The sequence below is a fragment of the Diceros bicornis genome, chromosome 19 (assembly GCF_020826845.1).
Source record: "Diceros bicornis minor isolate mBicDic1 chromosome 19, mDicBic1.mat.cur, whole genome shotgun sequence".
In the NCBI taxonomy this organism is placed as follows: Eukaryota; Metazoa; Chordata; class Mammalia; order Perissodactyla; family Rhinocerotidae; genus Diceros; species Diceros bicornis.
In genome coordinates, this window is record NC_080758.1 from 14,290,156 (window position 1) to 14,305,649 (window position 15,494).

At 45.3% G+C, this 15,494-nt stretch overlaps 1 protein-coding gene across 22 annotated transcripts in view; it reads left to right on the plus strand.

The window, feature by feature from the left end:
• Nucleotides 1-15,494, plus strand: part of ZMYND8 (zinc finger MYND-type containing 8) — a 127,956-nt gene that overhangs the window by 62,535 nt on the left and 49,927 nt on the right. For all 22 annotated transcript variants that reach the window (XM_058562535.1, XM_058562537.1, XM_058562541.1 and 19 more), the window contains 4 exons: nucleotides 2,522-2,577; nucleotides 4,329-4,406; nucleotides 5,432-5,547; nucleotides 11,106-11,587. In XM_058562535.1, coding sequence (XP_058418518.1) covers nucleotides 2,522-2,577; nucleotides 4,329-4,406; nucleotides 5,432-5,547; nucleotides 11,106-11,587 — 732 coding nt within the window. The remainder of the gene's footprint in view (nucleotides 1-2,521; nucleotides 2,578-4,328; nucleotides 4,407-5,431; nucleotides 5,548-11,105; nucleotides 11,588-15,494) is intronic.

A 15,494-nucleotide genomic window follows, 5' to 3' on the forward strand; every position in this document is an offset into this window, starting at 1 on the left:
ATAGGGGCAGTGACTAGGTGCATTTTAAGGTATGAACTGACATGCAGAGAGGCTCGCAGTTACATGGTGCTGCTGCCTGTCCTTTTTAAAAACTTTATTTCAATGGAGGAATAATTACATACAATAAGGTGCACAGATTTTACATGTACATTCCATGAATTTGACATATGTATAACCACAAACCCAAATAAGATCTAGAACATTTCCATCACCCTATTATATTCCTGGTTGCCCCTTTCCAGTAAATCCACCCCCCTCCAAAGGAGCTACTGTTCTGTTTTGTTTCCCTGTAGTTGAGTTTCACATAGTCTAGAATTTCATATAAATGGTGTCAGAGATTACACTCTTGTGTCTGGCTACTTTCCCACAGCGTAGTATTTTTGGGATTCATCCATGTTGCGTGTGTCAGTGGTTCGTTTCTTTTTATTGTTGAGTGGTTTTTCATTGTATCAACATACAGTGTATTTATCCATTTACCTTGTTGATGCTGATGGACATTTGGGTTATATTCAGCTTTTGGCTGTTAAGAAGAAAGCCACTGTGAACATTCTTGTACAAGTCTTTGTGTGGACGTGTTTTCATTTCTCTTGGGTAAATACCTAGGAATGGTATTACTGGATCATTGAGTAGGTTTATATTTAACTTGATAAGAAATTTTGCCCAACTGTTTTGCAAAGTGGCTGTATCATTTTACACTTTTTCCAGCAGTGTGTATGAGTCTTAGTTGTTCCATATCCTGGCCAGTACTTGGTATTGTCTGTCTTTTTAATTTTAGCCATTCTTGAAAGTATGCAATATTGTGTCATGGTGGTTTTAATTTGCCTTTCTGTAGTGACTAATGGTATTGAGTATCTTTTCACATGCTTCTGAGTCATTTGTGTATCTTTTTTGGTAAAATACCTATTCAGATATTTTGTTCATTTAAAAAATTGGGTTATTTGTGTTTTTATTATTGAGTTGTAGGATTTCTTTATATTCTGGATAAAGTTTTGTTGGTTGTGTTTTCATGGGTTTAGAGGATTGAGCCTTCTGGACAGAATGGAGGAGGATTTCCATTAAAATCTCTCATGGCACCTTGCCCATTGCCCTACCTTCTCTCCCACTCCACTCTGTCTACCTTCTGGCCAGGTGGATCTTTCAGTGTCCTGCCCCATCCTGTCCCTCTTGTCCTTAGGTCCTCTTGTCTCCTGCTGGACACTCTTTCCTTCTTTGCCTTCATGACTTTTCCTTATCTTCTCTCAGCCTCTCAGTCCTCTCAGGAGCCTTCCCTTGTGACCCAGACCATATTATGTGCTCTTGTTTGGGGCTCTCACAGTACCTGTACTTCCCCATGGCAGCATTTATCACACTTCCCAGATGCTACTGTTTTTATTTGAGTTGCTCACCGGGATGTAAGCTCTTTAAGGGCAGCCACCATGTCTCATTCCCTGCATACCCTTGGGGCTAGCATAGACTTTTAGCTAATGTTTAAGGAAACAGGTATGAATGGATAGATGTTTGCTTAAAGCCCATGTTTTGCATTATTAACTCAGTAGCAGGGCTAGGGGTTCAGGGAGAGGAGAGAGTCACTAGGCATTGAGAATTCATGTAAAGGTTATAAACTCAAAAATGTAGAAAGGCCCGTCAGATCATATGAACAGGTGAATGAGGTCAGCTGGAAGAAAAACATCGGCACAGGCCAGGATATTGACTAGCCACGGGGAGAGCTGGAGATTGCACAGAATGGGGAGCTCCTACCTGGTCTGGAGGGCTTGCCACTGGACACTCCAGTGGTTTGTTGGATACAGAGTTATCAGATCTTCTGAGTTTTTAAGGCAAGCCAGAAATGTAGGTATTTGTGTGTGTATGTGAAATATTTTTGCCAACAAATTCACGATTTCTGAAAATACCATAATGTTTGAAGAAAACATGGCTTTTTGACTATCTTGTCCTCTGGTTTAGTGCAAAGGTGAGGGATTTAGAGTTAGATCTGGGGTCAGATCTTCAACTCATTAGCTAAGTGGTCTCATATAAGCGGTGACTCTTCCGAGCCTTGGCTTACTCATTAATGAAATGGGAATGTTCATACCTGCTTCCTAATATGGCTTCTGGAGGAGTTAACCAGAAAATGTAGTTCAAAGCACCAGGCACACCAGAGCTACTCAATGAAATATCTTCTTTCCTCTGTACCCTTCTTGGGTAGGAGTTTGGGACAATGGGTAGAATAAGGCTCATTTCTGCTAATTTGAGCCTTTAGAATGTAAAAGCATCTTTCAGATGTTAAACCATGAACTGTGGGTAATCCCACACAAATCTCTCAGTTTCAGAGAAGATGACATTGTGACACCAAAGATTGGTCAATGTTCAGGGGAGAAGTCACATAATTTGAACTGATATTAGAAGCCAGAATCCTTTGGTTTTTAGCCTTTAAAAGCTTGGTCCTGGCGGAAAGCAAGTAAAAAGGTTGTTAGTGGAAGTATAATCATAAGGCTGGGTGTTATAGTGTTTCCTTTGAATTAATCCTATTTTCTTATTCCCTTAGGAAATCACAAATTGACACAAATAGCAAAAGTAGTCATCAAAATCTGTGAGCACGAGGTATGTGTTTCCCATAGTCCTGTTTTAAATGCATCCGGAGTGAGAGGTTGGGGTGGCTGAAGTTTCCATTTGCAGAATCTCCCAGTGGGTAGCTGTGGTGATGTTGGGATTGTTGAGGCACAGACGGCCTCCCCTCTCTTCAAGGAAAGTGGAAGTAACAAAGAGGGTGTTTCTGAATCTACCTGTTGGCAACACACTGCTGCTTTGTGGGCCACAAGGCCGGGCCTGTCCTGGACCTGATGTTACCACTTTGTTTTATCCAATACCTTTGGAACAACCCAGAAGTAGTGTGAGTAGAAGGAGGAAATATATGCCACCATTCATTCATTTGTGCATTCACTCATTTATTCATTGACTTGTTAAGTCAGTCAGTTATAATTAGTTAATTATAATTATAAATTACACAATTAGTCATTATAAATAATTAATTATAAATAATTATTGAGCACTTGCTGTGTATCTGGTACCTTGCATGATGCAGGAGTTAAAGAGAAAAACAAGTCTGATGATGTTGGGAAGATAACAGCAACTAATAGGGCAGTGGTGGAGCCCTTGGCGGTGAAGAGTTTGGAGCCCGACTCCCTGGGTTCAAATCCCGGCCCCGCCACTTTGCCGCAATGAGAGCTTGGTCAGGTTACTTGACTTCTTGGGGCCTCACTTTCTTCTTCTGTAAAATGGGGATAACAACAGTCCTACCTCAGAGGGGGTTGTGAGAAGGAAATGAGTTAATACCTGTAGAACTTACAATGGTACCAGCCCGCTCTAAATCTCTGATAAATGCTAATTAGTTTATTGATTTTGTGTCACTTGAAGGGCTTTACATTTATCTGTATAATTTTGATAATGGTCTTAAGAGGTAGGTACTTCTCTCATCCCCGTTCTGTAGATGAGAAAACGGAGGCTCAGACAAGATAAGCAACTTTTCCTCAAGTTACAAAAGTAAATGCTGGAGTCTGAATTGAGATTCCAGAGGGAGTTTCTGGGGCCCTTGGTTCTGAGTCATGATGGTACTCTGGGGAAGGTACTTTCTCAAGAGGGAGAAGGACAGCAGGTAACTTGCAGAATTTCAAATTATTGTCAGTGGAAACAAACCAGGGCGACGTGGTAGGGGATTAACTGCTCTGGACGGTGTGATTAGAGATGCACAGAGTTGCGCATGGCAAGCAGAGGCCAGGGTGGCTGGAAGGGATCGGGGAGCTCAGACAGGTGGGCTGAGGCCAGACCACACAGGCCTTGAAGGAACTGGTCGGGTGTTCAGACGTCATTGTTGTTTCTCAGCTTCGGCACTCCTGACGTTTGGAGGCAGAGAATTCTGTGCTGAGAGACTGCCCTCGTACATCATAGACAGATTCCAGTTGCCACTGTTCCCCCTCCGAGTGGTGATAACCAAAAATATCTCCAGACATTGCCCAGTGTTCCCGGAGAGGTTCCACTGCCCTGGTGGAGAACCGCTGGTCTAAGGGGAGGGGCAAGATGAGATCTGTGTTTGTGGAAGATCTGGCTGCTGTATCTGTGTGGGGTATACACCATAGTGGGAGCTGGGTGATGTGGTCCAGCAAGATGTGATGGCGGCTTGGGCTAGGTGGAGGCTTTGGGGTTGGTGAGAAATGGTTGGATTTATCTCCAAGGTGTTCCCCACTGTGGGGCTTAGTTTAGCTAATCTTACCTGCCAATATCATCGTGCATTTCCTGAGGGCCTGCAGGTGTAGGGTCCCTGCGATGGCGCATTCTAACGTATTTTTGCTTTACAGATGAATGAAATCGAAGTATGTCCAGAGTGTTATCTAGCTGCTTGCCAAAAACGAGATAACTGGTTTTGTGAGCCTTGTGTAAGTTGGATTTCCTTTCCTTCCTTCATTTTCTGAACTCTGCCTTGGCTGACTACCCGAGACAGCTTTCTCCAGGTGGCTTATTTGACGGAACTTTGGACGAAGTTCTTAAATAATTTTTTTCTGCTAAAGTTATGGCAGAGTGAATGCAATGCAGGTGGGATAAACCTCTTCAGCTGAAAGTTCGTGTGCCAGAGGTGCATCGTGACTTACTGGGTTTCTTAGCTCGGGCAGAATCTGGGATGCAGAGTAGGGGGACACATCAGAGAGGAGGGGGACACACCAGGGTAGTGTTAAATGTGTGTGTCGTTTACAAATCGTGTTTTAGGAGGTTAGGAAATACCTCCCTGGATTAACTCCATGGTCTCTCTAAACCATGCTTCTTGGGGATGGGGGTGGGGGGAAGGCTGTCACCTTAGTTTCCCCCACAGATCTGCAGTTTCCAAACTGGTGTTCTGCAGAGAGAATGGGTTGTGGGGGTGGGCTAGTGTGTGTGTGGGAGGATGGGGGGGGGTGGAATGTATTGGGGGGCAAGATTGGGCAAGTAAATTTGAGAATCAAAATATAGTTGATGTCTCTTCCTGCCTTTGGAGTTTAACACTTGAATAGTTAAGATAAAGAATAAAGATGGTGAATACTGCCCCTTGTTATATGCTAGCTACAACGTGCATTTAATCCTCTAATTTAACAGGGTGTAGGTATTACTGTCTCTGTGTTATACACAAAGGTGGACTCTTGCTCGAGGCCACCCAGGTAATAGCAGCACAGCCAGGATCCACGCCTGGTTTTGTCAGCACTCAGTTCTTCTCGAGCTCACCATGTAACCCCATTCCCAACCTTGCCCAGGCTTACTGGCCACACTTCTTCTTGGGAACACCACTTGGGGAGACCCTGCTTGAAACTATTCTCTTTCCATTTGTGGCCTGTAGCACCTGTACCTCGCATTATCCCCACACACCAAGCTTTCTGTGTGTATCTGGCTGTCAAATACATACAAACTCTGGATTTTGTTTTTCTTTTCCTAGAGCAATCCACATCCTTTGGTCTGGGCAAAACTGAAGGGCTTTCCATTCTGGCCTGCAAAAGCTCTGAGGGATAAAGATGGGCAGGTGGATGCCCGTTTCTTCGGACAACACGACAGGTGGGAGTTAAAATCAGGCTTCAAACGTGTGGCTTTAACTGAACCTTTGGTACCGTCATTGAGTTATGAGACCTAGGGGAGGAGGGCATGGCTATTATTTTGTTTATTGTCATGATACCAACCAGAGATCTTGTAATTTAAAGATATGTTCCTGTGCTGTGTTAAGCCTGATAATGCGTGCGGCTTCAGTTTTTTCAGGTATGTTAGAAAAGAATCTTGCTTTCGCGGTTTTGTTGATGAAACCAGCATTGGAATAGGTTCCATGGCTATTTTAAGTGCTGCTGTTCTTTTTTGGATATTCTGGAGTAAATTAAACTGCAAATTTCTTTTCAAAATAATGCTTTCAGAGATCAGAAGTATTTTCCCAGATTGCTGGTAAATGAATCTCCTGTAGTTGTGCTGGGTTCCCTCCTGTTCCCTTTTCTCTGAAGGTAAAATGGGAAATTGTAAGGGGTTGCTGTTTTGACGGGTGCGAGCCCTCCCTCCCAGCCTTTCCGCCCTCCCCTTTTCCTTGCTTACAGTGAAGTGAATTATTCCCGCTAATGCAGTCCCTTTAGAGTGTAGCCCCCTGCATGCCTGAGAACAACAGGTAGACGGAGATGAGCAGCCGTTAATATCTTAGTTCTCTTTTAGCACGTTGTGTTATGATTAAATGAGGCAAAACCCTTTCGAAGCCCTACCAAGCAAGTGGTTTGAGAAAATGTGTGAGTGTGTAGGGGAGAAGATTTAAAAGACATACTCTAGGGGCCGGCCCCATGGCTTTGTGGTTAAGTGCACGTGCTTCACTACTGGCAGCCCGGGTTCGGATCCTGGGCGCGCACTGATGCACCGCTTGTCCGGCCATGCTGAGGCCGCGTCCCACATACAGCAACTAGAAGGATGTGCAACTATGACATACAGCTATCCACTGGGCTTTGGGGAGAAAAAGGGAAAAAAAAAAAAGGAGGATTGTCAATAGATGTTAGCTCAGGGCCGGTCTTCCTCAGCAAAAAGAGGAGGATTAGCATGGATGTTAGCTCAGGGCTGATCGTCCTCACCAAAAAAAAAAAAAAAAAGACATACTCTAAAATTTATACACACCCACAGAATATACAGAAAATGCAGTTTATAATTCTAAACACTGGAATCTGAAATCTCGCTCTCTGTTAAATTTTGCTTGTCATCTTGCAAATTGAAGAAAAGAGTGAATTCCAAAGTAATCTGCAAAATCATTTGCTGGGAATCCCAGCAGTCCATTTTCAGGAGACATAATGGAAATTAGCTGAGATGGTCCTGGGTTTGATAGGAAGAATCCCCTTTTTTTTTATTTTGACCACTTTTGTTGGAATTCTGTCTAAAGTCATTTATTCATTCATTCAAAGAAATATGTATTTGGTGCCTGCTGTGTGCCAGGCCGTGTGCTGGATGCTGGGGATACAGGAGTGAGCAGGCAGACCCTGTCCCCTGCCTGTCGTATGGCTGACCATCCTAGTGGGGAAGACAGATAAAACACGAGTAAACAAACAGGCAAGCTGATCTCAGGTCAGGAGGTGATGGTGGGGCTGAGTGAAGATGTGGGTAGAGGGAGCAGAGAGGGCAGAGACGTGGGGAGGGGAGGGCCGAGGCCCAGTGTGCTCAGGAAAAGCACAGTGTGGTTTGAACAGGATGAGGGAGGAGAGGGTGGTGAGAGATGGGGCCGGGATCACAGGAGCTGTGGTCAGGAGTCGGGCTTTTGTTTGAAGAGCAGGAGGAATTGTTGGCAGGTTGTTCATCTTCCTGCCTCTTCATTAGAGCACGGCAGTGTTAACCATCTCGATGATCCGGGATTATTCTTATTCTATAGTGTAACACAGTGTGGACACACCTAGGATGAAGGTGGGTAGAGGAAAGGCAGTGCCTGTCCCCCTCACCGACTATTCCCCGACCCTCCGAGTCTTTGATTCTGCTCTCTCCGCTATGCCCACTCTGCGTGGATCTCCCGCTCCTACCTCGCTGACAGCCACTGAAGGTGGCTTAGGGGGCATGCGCTTTGCTAGCCCTATTTCCAGAGGCTGTTTCCCCGAAACTTGCAGGTGTAGGTTGGTTGTGGATGGGAGCTGTTGTAGAAGGCGGGCCCCCTGCCTTTGTGAAAAAGACAGCAGCACGAGTCTGATGCCCACGAGATTTTCTCAACCCCCATTTGTGTCTTCTGTCCGCTCAGAGGGAATGTGCTGAGCTCTTGGGCTCATTTGGGTGAGGGATGCTCATGGGGGGAATTGTGAAGGACATCCCACAGTGGCCAAGGGACAGTACCTTGGAGTTGTAGGAATGTTTTAGTCGGCCTGGGGCAGGGGTCACTGACAGCTGTGGGAGAAGCTACTCCTAGAAGGAGAAACGTCTCTCCTTACTCAGAGATGTTCTTTTTTCTTTTTTTTTTCCTGAGGAAGATTCACCTTGAGCTAACATCTGTGCCCATCTTCCTCTATTTTGTATGTGAGCTGCTGCCACAGCATGGCTAACGAGTGGTGTAGGTTTGCGCCCGAGAACCGAACCCACCGCCGAAGCCGAGCACGCCAAACTTAACCACTAGGCCACGGGGCCAGTCCCTGGGAGATGTTGTTAAAGCAGAGTGGGGCAGGTTTGTTGACAGCCTGGTCTGGGTCAGACCCAGGATGCGGAGACTACAGGGAGGCTGCAGGAGGTGTGACACGCTGTCCCTTTCTTGGGGAGCTCCTTCGGGGTTATAGAGCCAGAACTTAAACCTGGACGTGTGTAAGTGGGATAGGTCAGGGCAGCAGAGTAAGAAATGCCACAGAGCATCACACGGTCATTGTCAAGTTAATAAATACTGGAGTGAGCCCAGGGGGGCCCTTGCACAAGTCAAGGCCTGTTCCGGAGAGTCTCATTGCGTGCTTTTGCCCTTTAGAAGATGTTGCCTTCGTTCCCTTTTATTTCATACACACACATAAGTAAAAATGTAGAAAATACTTTACTAAACGCCTGCAGAGCTAAAAATGAAAGAGCCTTAAGTGAGTATCTGCCATACGTCAGGCAGTGTTTGAAGTGCTTTTTGTAGAAGCTGCTTTTCTCCCCATTTTACTGAGGCCCGGGGGCCGGCCCCGGGGGCACAAGCGGTTGAGTGCGCGCGCTCCGCTGCGGCGGCCCGGGGTTCGCAGGTTCGGATCCCGGGTGCGCACCACTGCGCTGCTTGTCAGGCCACGCCGTGGCCACATCCCGTATAAAGTGGAGGAAGATGGGCACGGATGTTAGCCCAGGGCCAGTCTTCCTCAAGAAAAAGGAGGAGGATTGGCATCGGATGTTAGCTCAGGGCTAATCTCCTCACAAAAAAAAAAAAAAAGAAAACTGAGGCCCTGCGCTAGGCAGTAGCTCAGCTGTGTGACTCTGTGGCCTCTCCTGGCACTGCCCCCCCAGAGCATATCTAATTCTACTTGAAGTATTTCCTGGGCCTGCTTTAAGGAAAGAAACACTTTCCTGAAATCACGTGACAAGCAACTTCACTGAAGACACTTGAGGACCTGAGAGGAAGCAGTTAAGGCCCCGATAGCAGACAGAAGCCTGGAGATGAAGGTGCTCTCAGTGTTGACTGGTTGGCTGATCAGCTCCTGGTGGTGCCAGGACTGGCTTGGGTGCATTTCACTTGACCCCCTCGGCAGCCCTCCTGGTTGGGGCTCATCCTCCATTTCGCTGGTGGCAGAGCTGAGGCTGGCTCAGGGAGGGGGAGTCACTTGTTGGGGAGCCTGGGGATCCTGATGGCTTCTCAGAGCCTCTCTGTCTAGTCCGGGCTCCTGCGCACCCAGTTGTAACACGCAGAGGCCCGGCCGCCTCTCACCCTGAGGGCGCTTGGCTCCTGTTCAGCCCTGTTCCATCTGACTGCAGATGTGAGTCTTCAGATCTCTGCAGAATGACAGCAGTGAGTGGGAATGGGGGAGAAGCTGGTAATTTCCAGCACTGAGAGAGCAGCTAGATATTTTTGGGGGTGTTCGGTTTTAGTTTGTGTTCGCATCTAGTATCACCAAGAGCTGCATACAGCAAGCCGGTGCACTGAATTCTGCCCCGGGGCCGTGCTTCATTGCTCCTGGGTTGTTTTCTCTTAAAAACAGGAATGAGATGCCAACTGTTAAAATGTAAATGTAATATAAGAAGGCCATATTTCCTGCTGCTCTTTAAAATGTTGGAAGACTTGGCAGCGTTGGGTCCAGATTCCTCCATGGCACCTTGGCTAGCACCCGCGTAGATGGTGCCAGGGTCAGACTGGCTGTGAGGTCTCTACTTCCCCTCAGTCCACTTTGCTTCCTGTTACTTTATACTGGGGTTGAGTTTATGGTCTGTGAAATCCAAAAGGCCGCCTTGGAAAAGCTCATTCCCACCAGGGCTGCAAACTGGGTTGAGGCTGGGGGATCAGATGTGACAAGGCTACGTCCTGGATGTTCCTGCATCGGCTCTGTCTTCACGCAGAGCATGTTTGTGTTCCCTTCTCCTGCATGCGGTCGCTCGGGTCGCTCATTCCAACAAAGCAGCCACCAGTGTTTGTGCTCTCATGGGTTTCTGGCGAGCACACAGGGATGTGGGGTACAGAAGGCGGGAAGACGGAACCAGCCTGGAGTGGGAGGTGGAGCGTGCAAACCCCACGGCCAAAGGGCTGTTTTCTCGGTTATTTTCCATGTGAATTATCTCACTTTCAAAACCATGCACTTCCTGTTAAGGTTATGGTTTTCCAACATTTCTTTCTAGTCCCATATAGGATCCCAATTTGAAAAGAGAAAAGCTCTTCATGTCTTGAGTGCAGAAGAGTGAGATTCAAGCGAATAATTCTCTTTTTGGAGGTGTAGTCTGGGGTGCACTGACTATTTTTTATTACTCTCTACCAACCCAAAGCCAAAGGGGATTTATTATTTTTTTAATGGATTAAAATGACTAAGTCTATTGAGCCTTTTAATGTTTTAGCTAAGTTTGTTGTTCACGTTCTGTCCTTATGACAGAACATGTCTGTTAAGCATTAATGGTTAATCATTTAACAACCATTCAAACCAAGTCATTTTAAAAAAATGGAATATGTTATTTAAGAATTTAAAAAACATATTAGGCTAATTTGGTTTGCATTAAGGGAAAAACAATTCTGGATAAAGTTGAATGGATAAAGAAAATGTCGTACTTACTTACAGTGGAATACTATTCAGTCTTAAAAAGTATTCGACGACGTGGATGGACCTTAAGGACATTATACTAAGTGAAACAAGCCAGTCACAGAAAGACGAATATAGCATGATTCCACTTATATGAGGCGGCATCTAAAATAGTCAAATTCATAGAATCCAAGAGTGGAGTGGTGGGTTTGCCAGGGGCTGGTGGGAGGGGAAATGGGGAGTTACTAATCAATGGGCATAAAGTTTCATAAACAAAATGAATAAGCTCTAGAGATCTGCTGTACAATCTTGTATCTAGAGAGTCCACAATAATGAATTGCACACTTAAACATGTGTTAAGTTGTTCTTACCACAATAAAATAAATTTTTTAAAAACTTAAAAGGATCTTGGAAAGGACCAAAGTTGACTTAAACTCTCTCTTTTTGCACTCCTAGGGCCTGGGTTCCAATAAATAATTGCTACCTCATGTCTAAAGAAATTCCTTTTTCTGTGAAAAAGACTAAAAGCATCTTCAACAGTGCAATGCAGGAGATGGAGGTTTATGTGGAGAACATCCGAAGGAAGTTTGGGGTTTTTAATTACTCTCCATTCAGGACACCCTACACGCCCAACAGCCAGTACCAAATGCTGCTCGACCCCACCAACCCCAGCGCCGGCGCCGCCAAGATAGACAAGCAAGAGAAGGTCAAACTCAACTTTGACATGACGGCGTCCCCCAAGATCCTGATGAGCAAGCCCATGCTGAGCGGGGGCACGGGCCGCAGGATCTCCTTGTCGGATATGCCTCGCTCCCCCATGAGTACAAACTCCTCCGTGCACACGGGCTCCGATGTGGAGCAGGATGCCGAGAAGAAGGCCACGTCGAGCCACTTCAGCGCGAGCGAGGAGTCCATGGACTTCCTGGACAAGAGCACAGGTCAGCCCTGGCCGGAGAGGGTGGAGGTGGCCCCGGGGACACGGGGGTTTCTACCAGTGCCACACCTGTTGGGTCCTAGCTGGTGACTGTCACAGAATTAAAGGGAGCTGCATGGGGTTCTGTTCCAGTGGAGCAAATTTTAAATTTTAGAAGAGTAACCTAATGGAATTCTTGGTGTTAGGGACCAAAAAATGAGAAAAGTGGTCCGCAAAGGCCAGCTGGAGGTCCTGCCTAGAAGTGGGCAGAGATGGCCAGAAATCCTTCAGAGCTCAGTTCAAATCCTCTTAATCCCAACAACTTCCTGTAATACTTTTTCCCTCAAGAATTTAATTTTAATTGAAACATTTTTCCATCAAAACCATGTAATCATGTTTCTTAATACTCAAATATTAGAGAAACTCGTAAGGTAAACAGTAATAGTCTCTCCCCAGGGCAGTCCCACTCCTTAAAGGTCACCCCATTTAACAGCTGTGTTGCATTTTTGAGACTGGCTATAGGAGAGTGGTTGAGAATGAGGATGTTGGTCTCAGATCCCAGCTCTGCCACTCCTGCTTTGTGGCTTTAGGCAAGATCCTTAACCTCTCGATGCCTCAGTTTCCTTCTGTAACATGACATGATGATAGGACCTGCCTCATAGGTTCTTGTAAGGATTAAATGGATCGACACACAATGGAGCAGTGCCTGAAATAGAGCTACAGAAATGTCAGCTACTTTATTATTTCTTATGGTGGTTGCTAATCAAAGGCCTACATGGATCAGAGAGCTGATGCAAACGAGGGATGTTGGCCGAGTGTAAGAAAAGTAATGGTGACTTGAATTCTTTCTACCCAAAGATGTGGTTGCATGTTAAATATTTAAGAACTTGACTCCTACAAGGAAATGGGTTTACTCTTATTTTTCTTGAAACATGGCCTTCACTGTTTGGTCTTTGTTCTTCTGCCTTTGAGAGATGTGGGCACAGAGAAGGCTCCACACTAAATGCGATGATCAAGGCAGCGAACCCTCAGGCTCTGGGCTGGAGAGACGGTCGATGGGGCGGGGACTGGTGAACCACGGGGCACCTGCCCCACCTCAAGGGCTTCAGCCCATGTTTGCCATGCGGGAATGTGGACTTGTGGTTTTCGGATCTTAACATTCTTCCAGAAAAATGGGAAATCTGCATTTTTATGTAAAATCTCCAGTTATTAAATGTCTGCTCAAAATGTTCTATTTTCCAGAATGAATAAAGCATATCTGCAGGTTGGACCCGCCACCAGTTTTAGACTTCTGGCCAAAGCGTTAACCTTGGAGAGCCTTTCCAACTCCCTCTGTGCCTCCCCTCCTCTCTCCCTTCCTTCCTTCACGTAAGAACTCTTTAAGGAGCAGGCGTCAGTTCTTTAAGAGACCATCAGTGCCCCCGGAAGACAAAATGATGGGAACTTAGTCAGTTGTGAACTCAAAGAATTCCAGCCATTTTGGTTGTGCTGGTTCTTGTTTCTGGTTGGTTGGTTATTTTCAGGTACTGGTTGTGGCTGCTCCGAAAATGGCTGTCAGTGGAGTAGGGAGAGTTCCCTGGCAGTGGCTCTCGTTCTTCACAGTAAAGGCTGCAATCTCCCTCTCCAGCTCTGACCGGAGCCACGTGGTCCTGGGGACTCACAGTTGAGTTCTAGAGCTTTCTTCTGGAATGACGTAACTTGTAACTTGTGTTGACATTGTTTTGGAAAAAAAGTTCCCTTTTGCCCCCTAGTTTCTGACCAGAGTCCTTAAGAGCTTACTTTTTATTCCATGACATGGTTCCGTGTAAGCCGAGTTAACAAAACATGGTGCGTAATCACACAGACTCCCCAGCCTGTTAGTTCCCAGTGAGGACACGCTGTTGAGAAAGTGGTGGCAATCTCGTGAATCGCTGTTGCTTGAACTTTCACCGCCGTGATTTTTGCCGTATTCTAGTACCACCTATTTTATTGCATTCTTAAATATTAAATCTGCAACTTAGCTTCATCCTAAGCTAATAAAATGTGTAAGCTCCTGTGTTTAAATATTAAGTCTGCAACTTAGGTTTTTCCTAAGCTAAATAAAATGTATAAGCTCATGTGTTTAAGTTGCTTGTTGTGTTTTTTCCCAATATACATGGAACTAATACATAGCTTGTAAAACATGTTGGTCTGTGAACCACTGTTGGTTTTCTTGCACCATAGTTCAGGAACTAGTTTTATAGGAATATGAGAACACGTATAATGTGTTAATTAAGCTTCTCTCTTCCCTCGGGAGGTACAGAGGTTGAAATGATGTCAGAATTCCTGGCAAAAATCCCTCATCATTTGAGTGGCTTTTTAGGTGATAAGTTAGTAGATCCCCCATTTCAGTAAACTTATCCCTTTCCCAAAATATAATCCCCTTGCCAGGATGTGCTGGGGTCATTTTGCTAATCGTGAGTTAGACAGCCGATGAGTAGTATAGGAAGAGAAGGTGATATTCAAAATTGTTTTAGTCGGGCCAGCCCTGTGGCTTAGCGGTTAAGTGCGCGCGCTCTGCTGCTGGCGGCCCGGGTTCGGATCCCGGGCGCGCACCGACGAACCGCTTCTCCGGCCATGCTGAGGCCCCATCCCACATACAGCAACTAGAAGGATGTGCAGCTATGACGTACAACTATCTACTGGGGCTTTGGGGGAAAATAAATAAATAAATAAAATCTTTAAAAAAAAAATTGCTTTAGTCTTACAAATTGCCCACTTTTCTGTAAGGAGCCAGATAGTAAATACTGTAGGTTTTGTGGGTCTCTGTCACAACTCTGTAACTATTCAGCACTGTCGTTGTGTTACTAAAGCATATTGCCATGGGCAGTATGTGGCTGTGACACTGAAATTTGAATTTCATATAATTTATTTCATGAACTGTTAATTCTTTTTTCAACCATTTAAAAATGGCAAATACCCTTCTTAGCTTGCGGGCCATGCAAGAACAGGTGGTGTGCCAGATTTGGCTCGTGGGTTGGTTTTCCAACGTGTATTATAGACTAAGAGTTAGAAGAAACTCTGAATCAGCCTCCCCATTTTACAGAAGGCAAGTTGAGGTCCCTGTGGAGTGTGTAGGGAGGTGCCCGAGTCCCCAGAGCCAGATCCTGTCTAGACCTGTTTTCTTTTCACTGCACCCTACTGCCCTCTGCTGTTAGCAGCGATGATAGCATTTAGTGGAAGAAGACTATTTATTGAAATATATATGTATAAAATAATAATAATGCATATAAAATAGTCTTCCCACAATCAGGGAATGTATAATTGGGACGAGACTGTATAAGAGAAGATTGTCATAGGATGGAAAAACCATGTTAGTTTCCGCAATGAAAATTTTGTAGCCAGCAACATGAAACTACAAATTGAAATCAGTTGTTAAATAAAACTTGCATGAGAGTTTAGAAACCTTCCTTTTTTGGGGGGGGGGACTTTTTTGGGGGGGGATTGAAGAGCTCAGAATCATGTGTCTGTAATCCTTAGAACTAGATTTAGCTTTCTAAGAAGCACTTTTCTAGCCGGAAGCCTCTCACTCATGGTGTCCTGGAATCCTGTCATCTTAATGGTCAGAGTGGTTTATATTCTCAGTGATTTTTTCTCTTTCCTCCTTTATCTAGACCTCCTGGCCAGAACTGATGCCTTTGCCCATTTTGGCTTTCGGAATCCTGATTTCAGTTGTTAATATATATTAGGGTGAGAGTCCTGGGGCCTGAATTTCACCAACCCCTGAGCTAATGGTCCTCTGGTCTTATAGCTCCGGATGGGTTACTGTTTAAGAAGGGAAGACACTTTTATATACTCCTTTTTTTTACTGTGAAATCAATACGGAGTTGTCGTAAAATAATTGTTAGTTACAAAAACTAAAGTCACAGATGATCCCACCTCCCCCAGTCAGCCCTTAGATGCTGTTTCCAGGA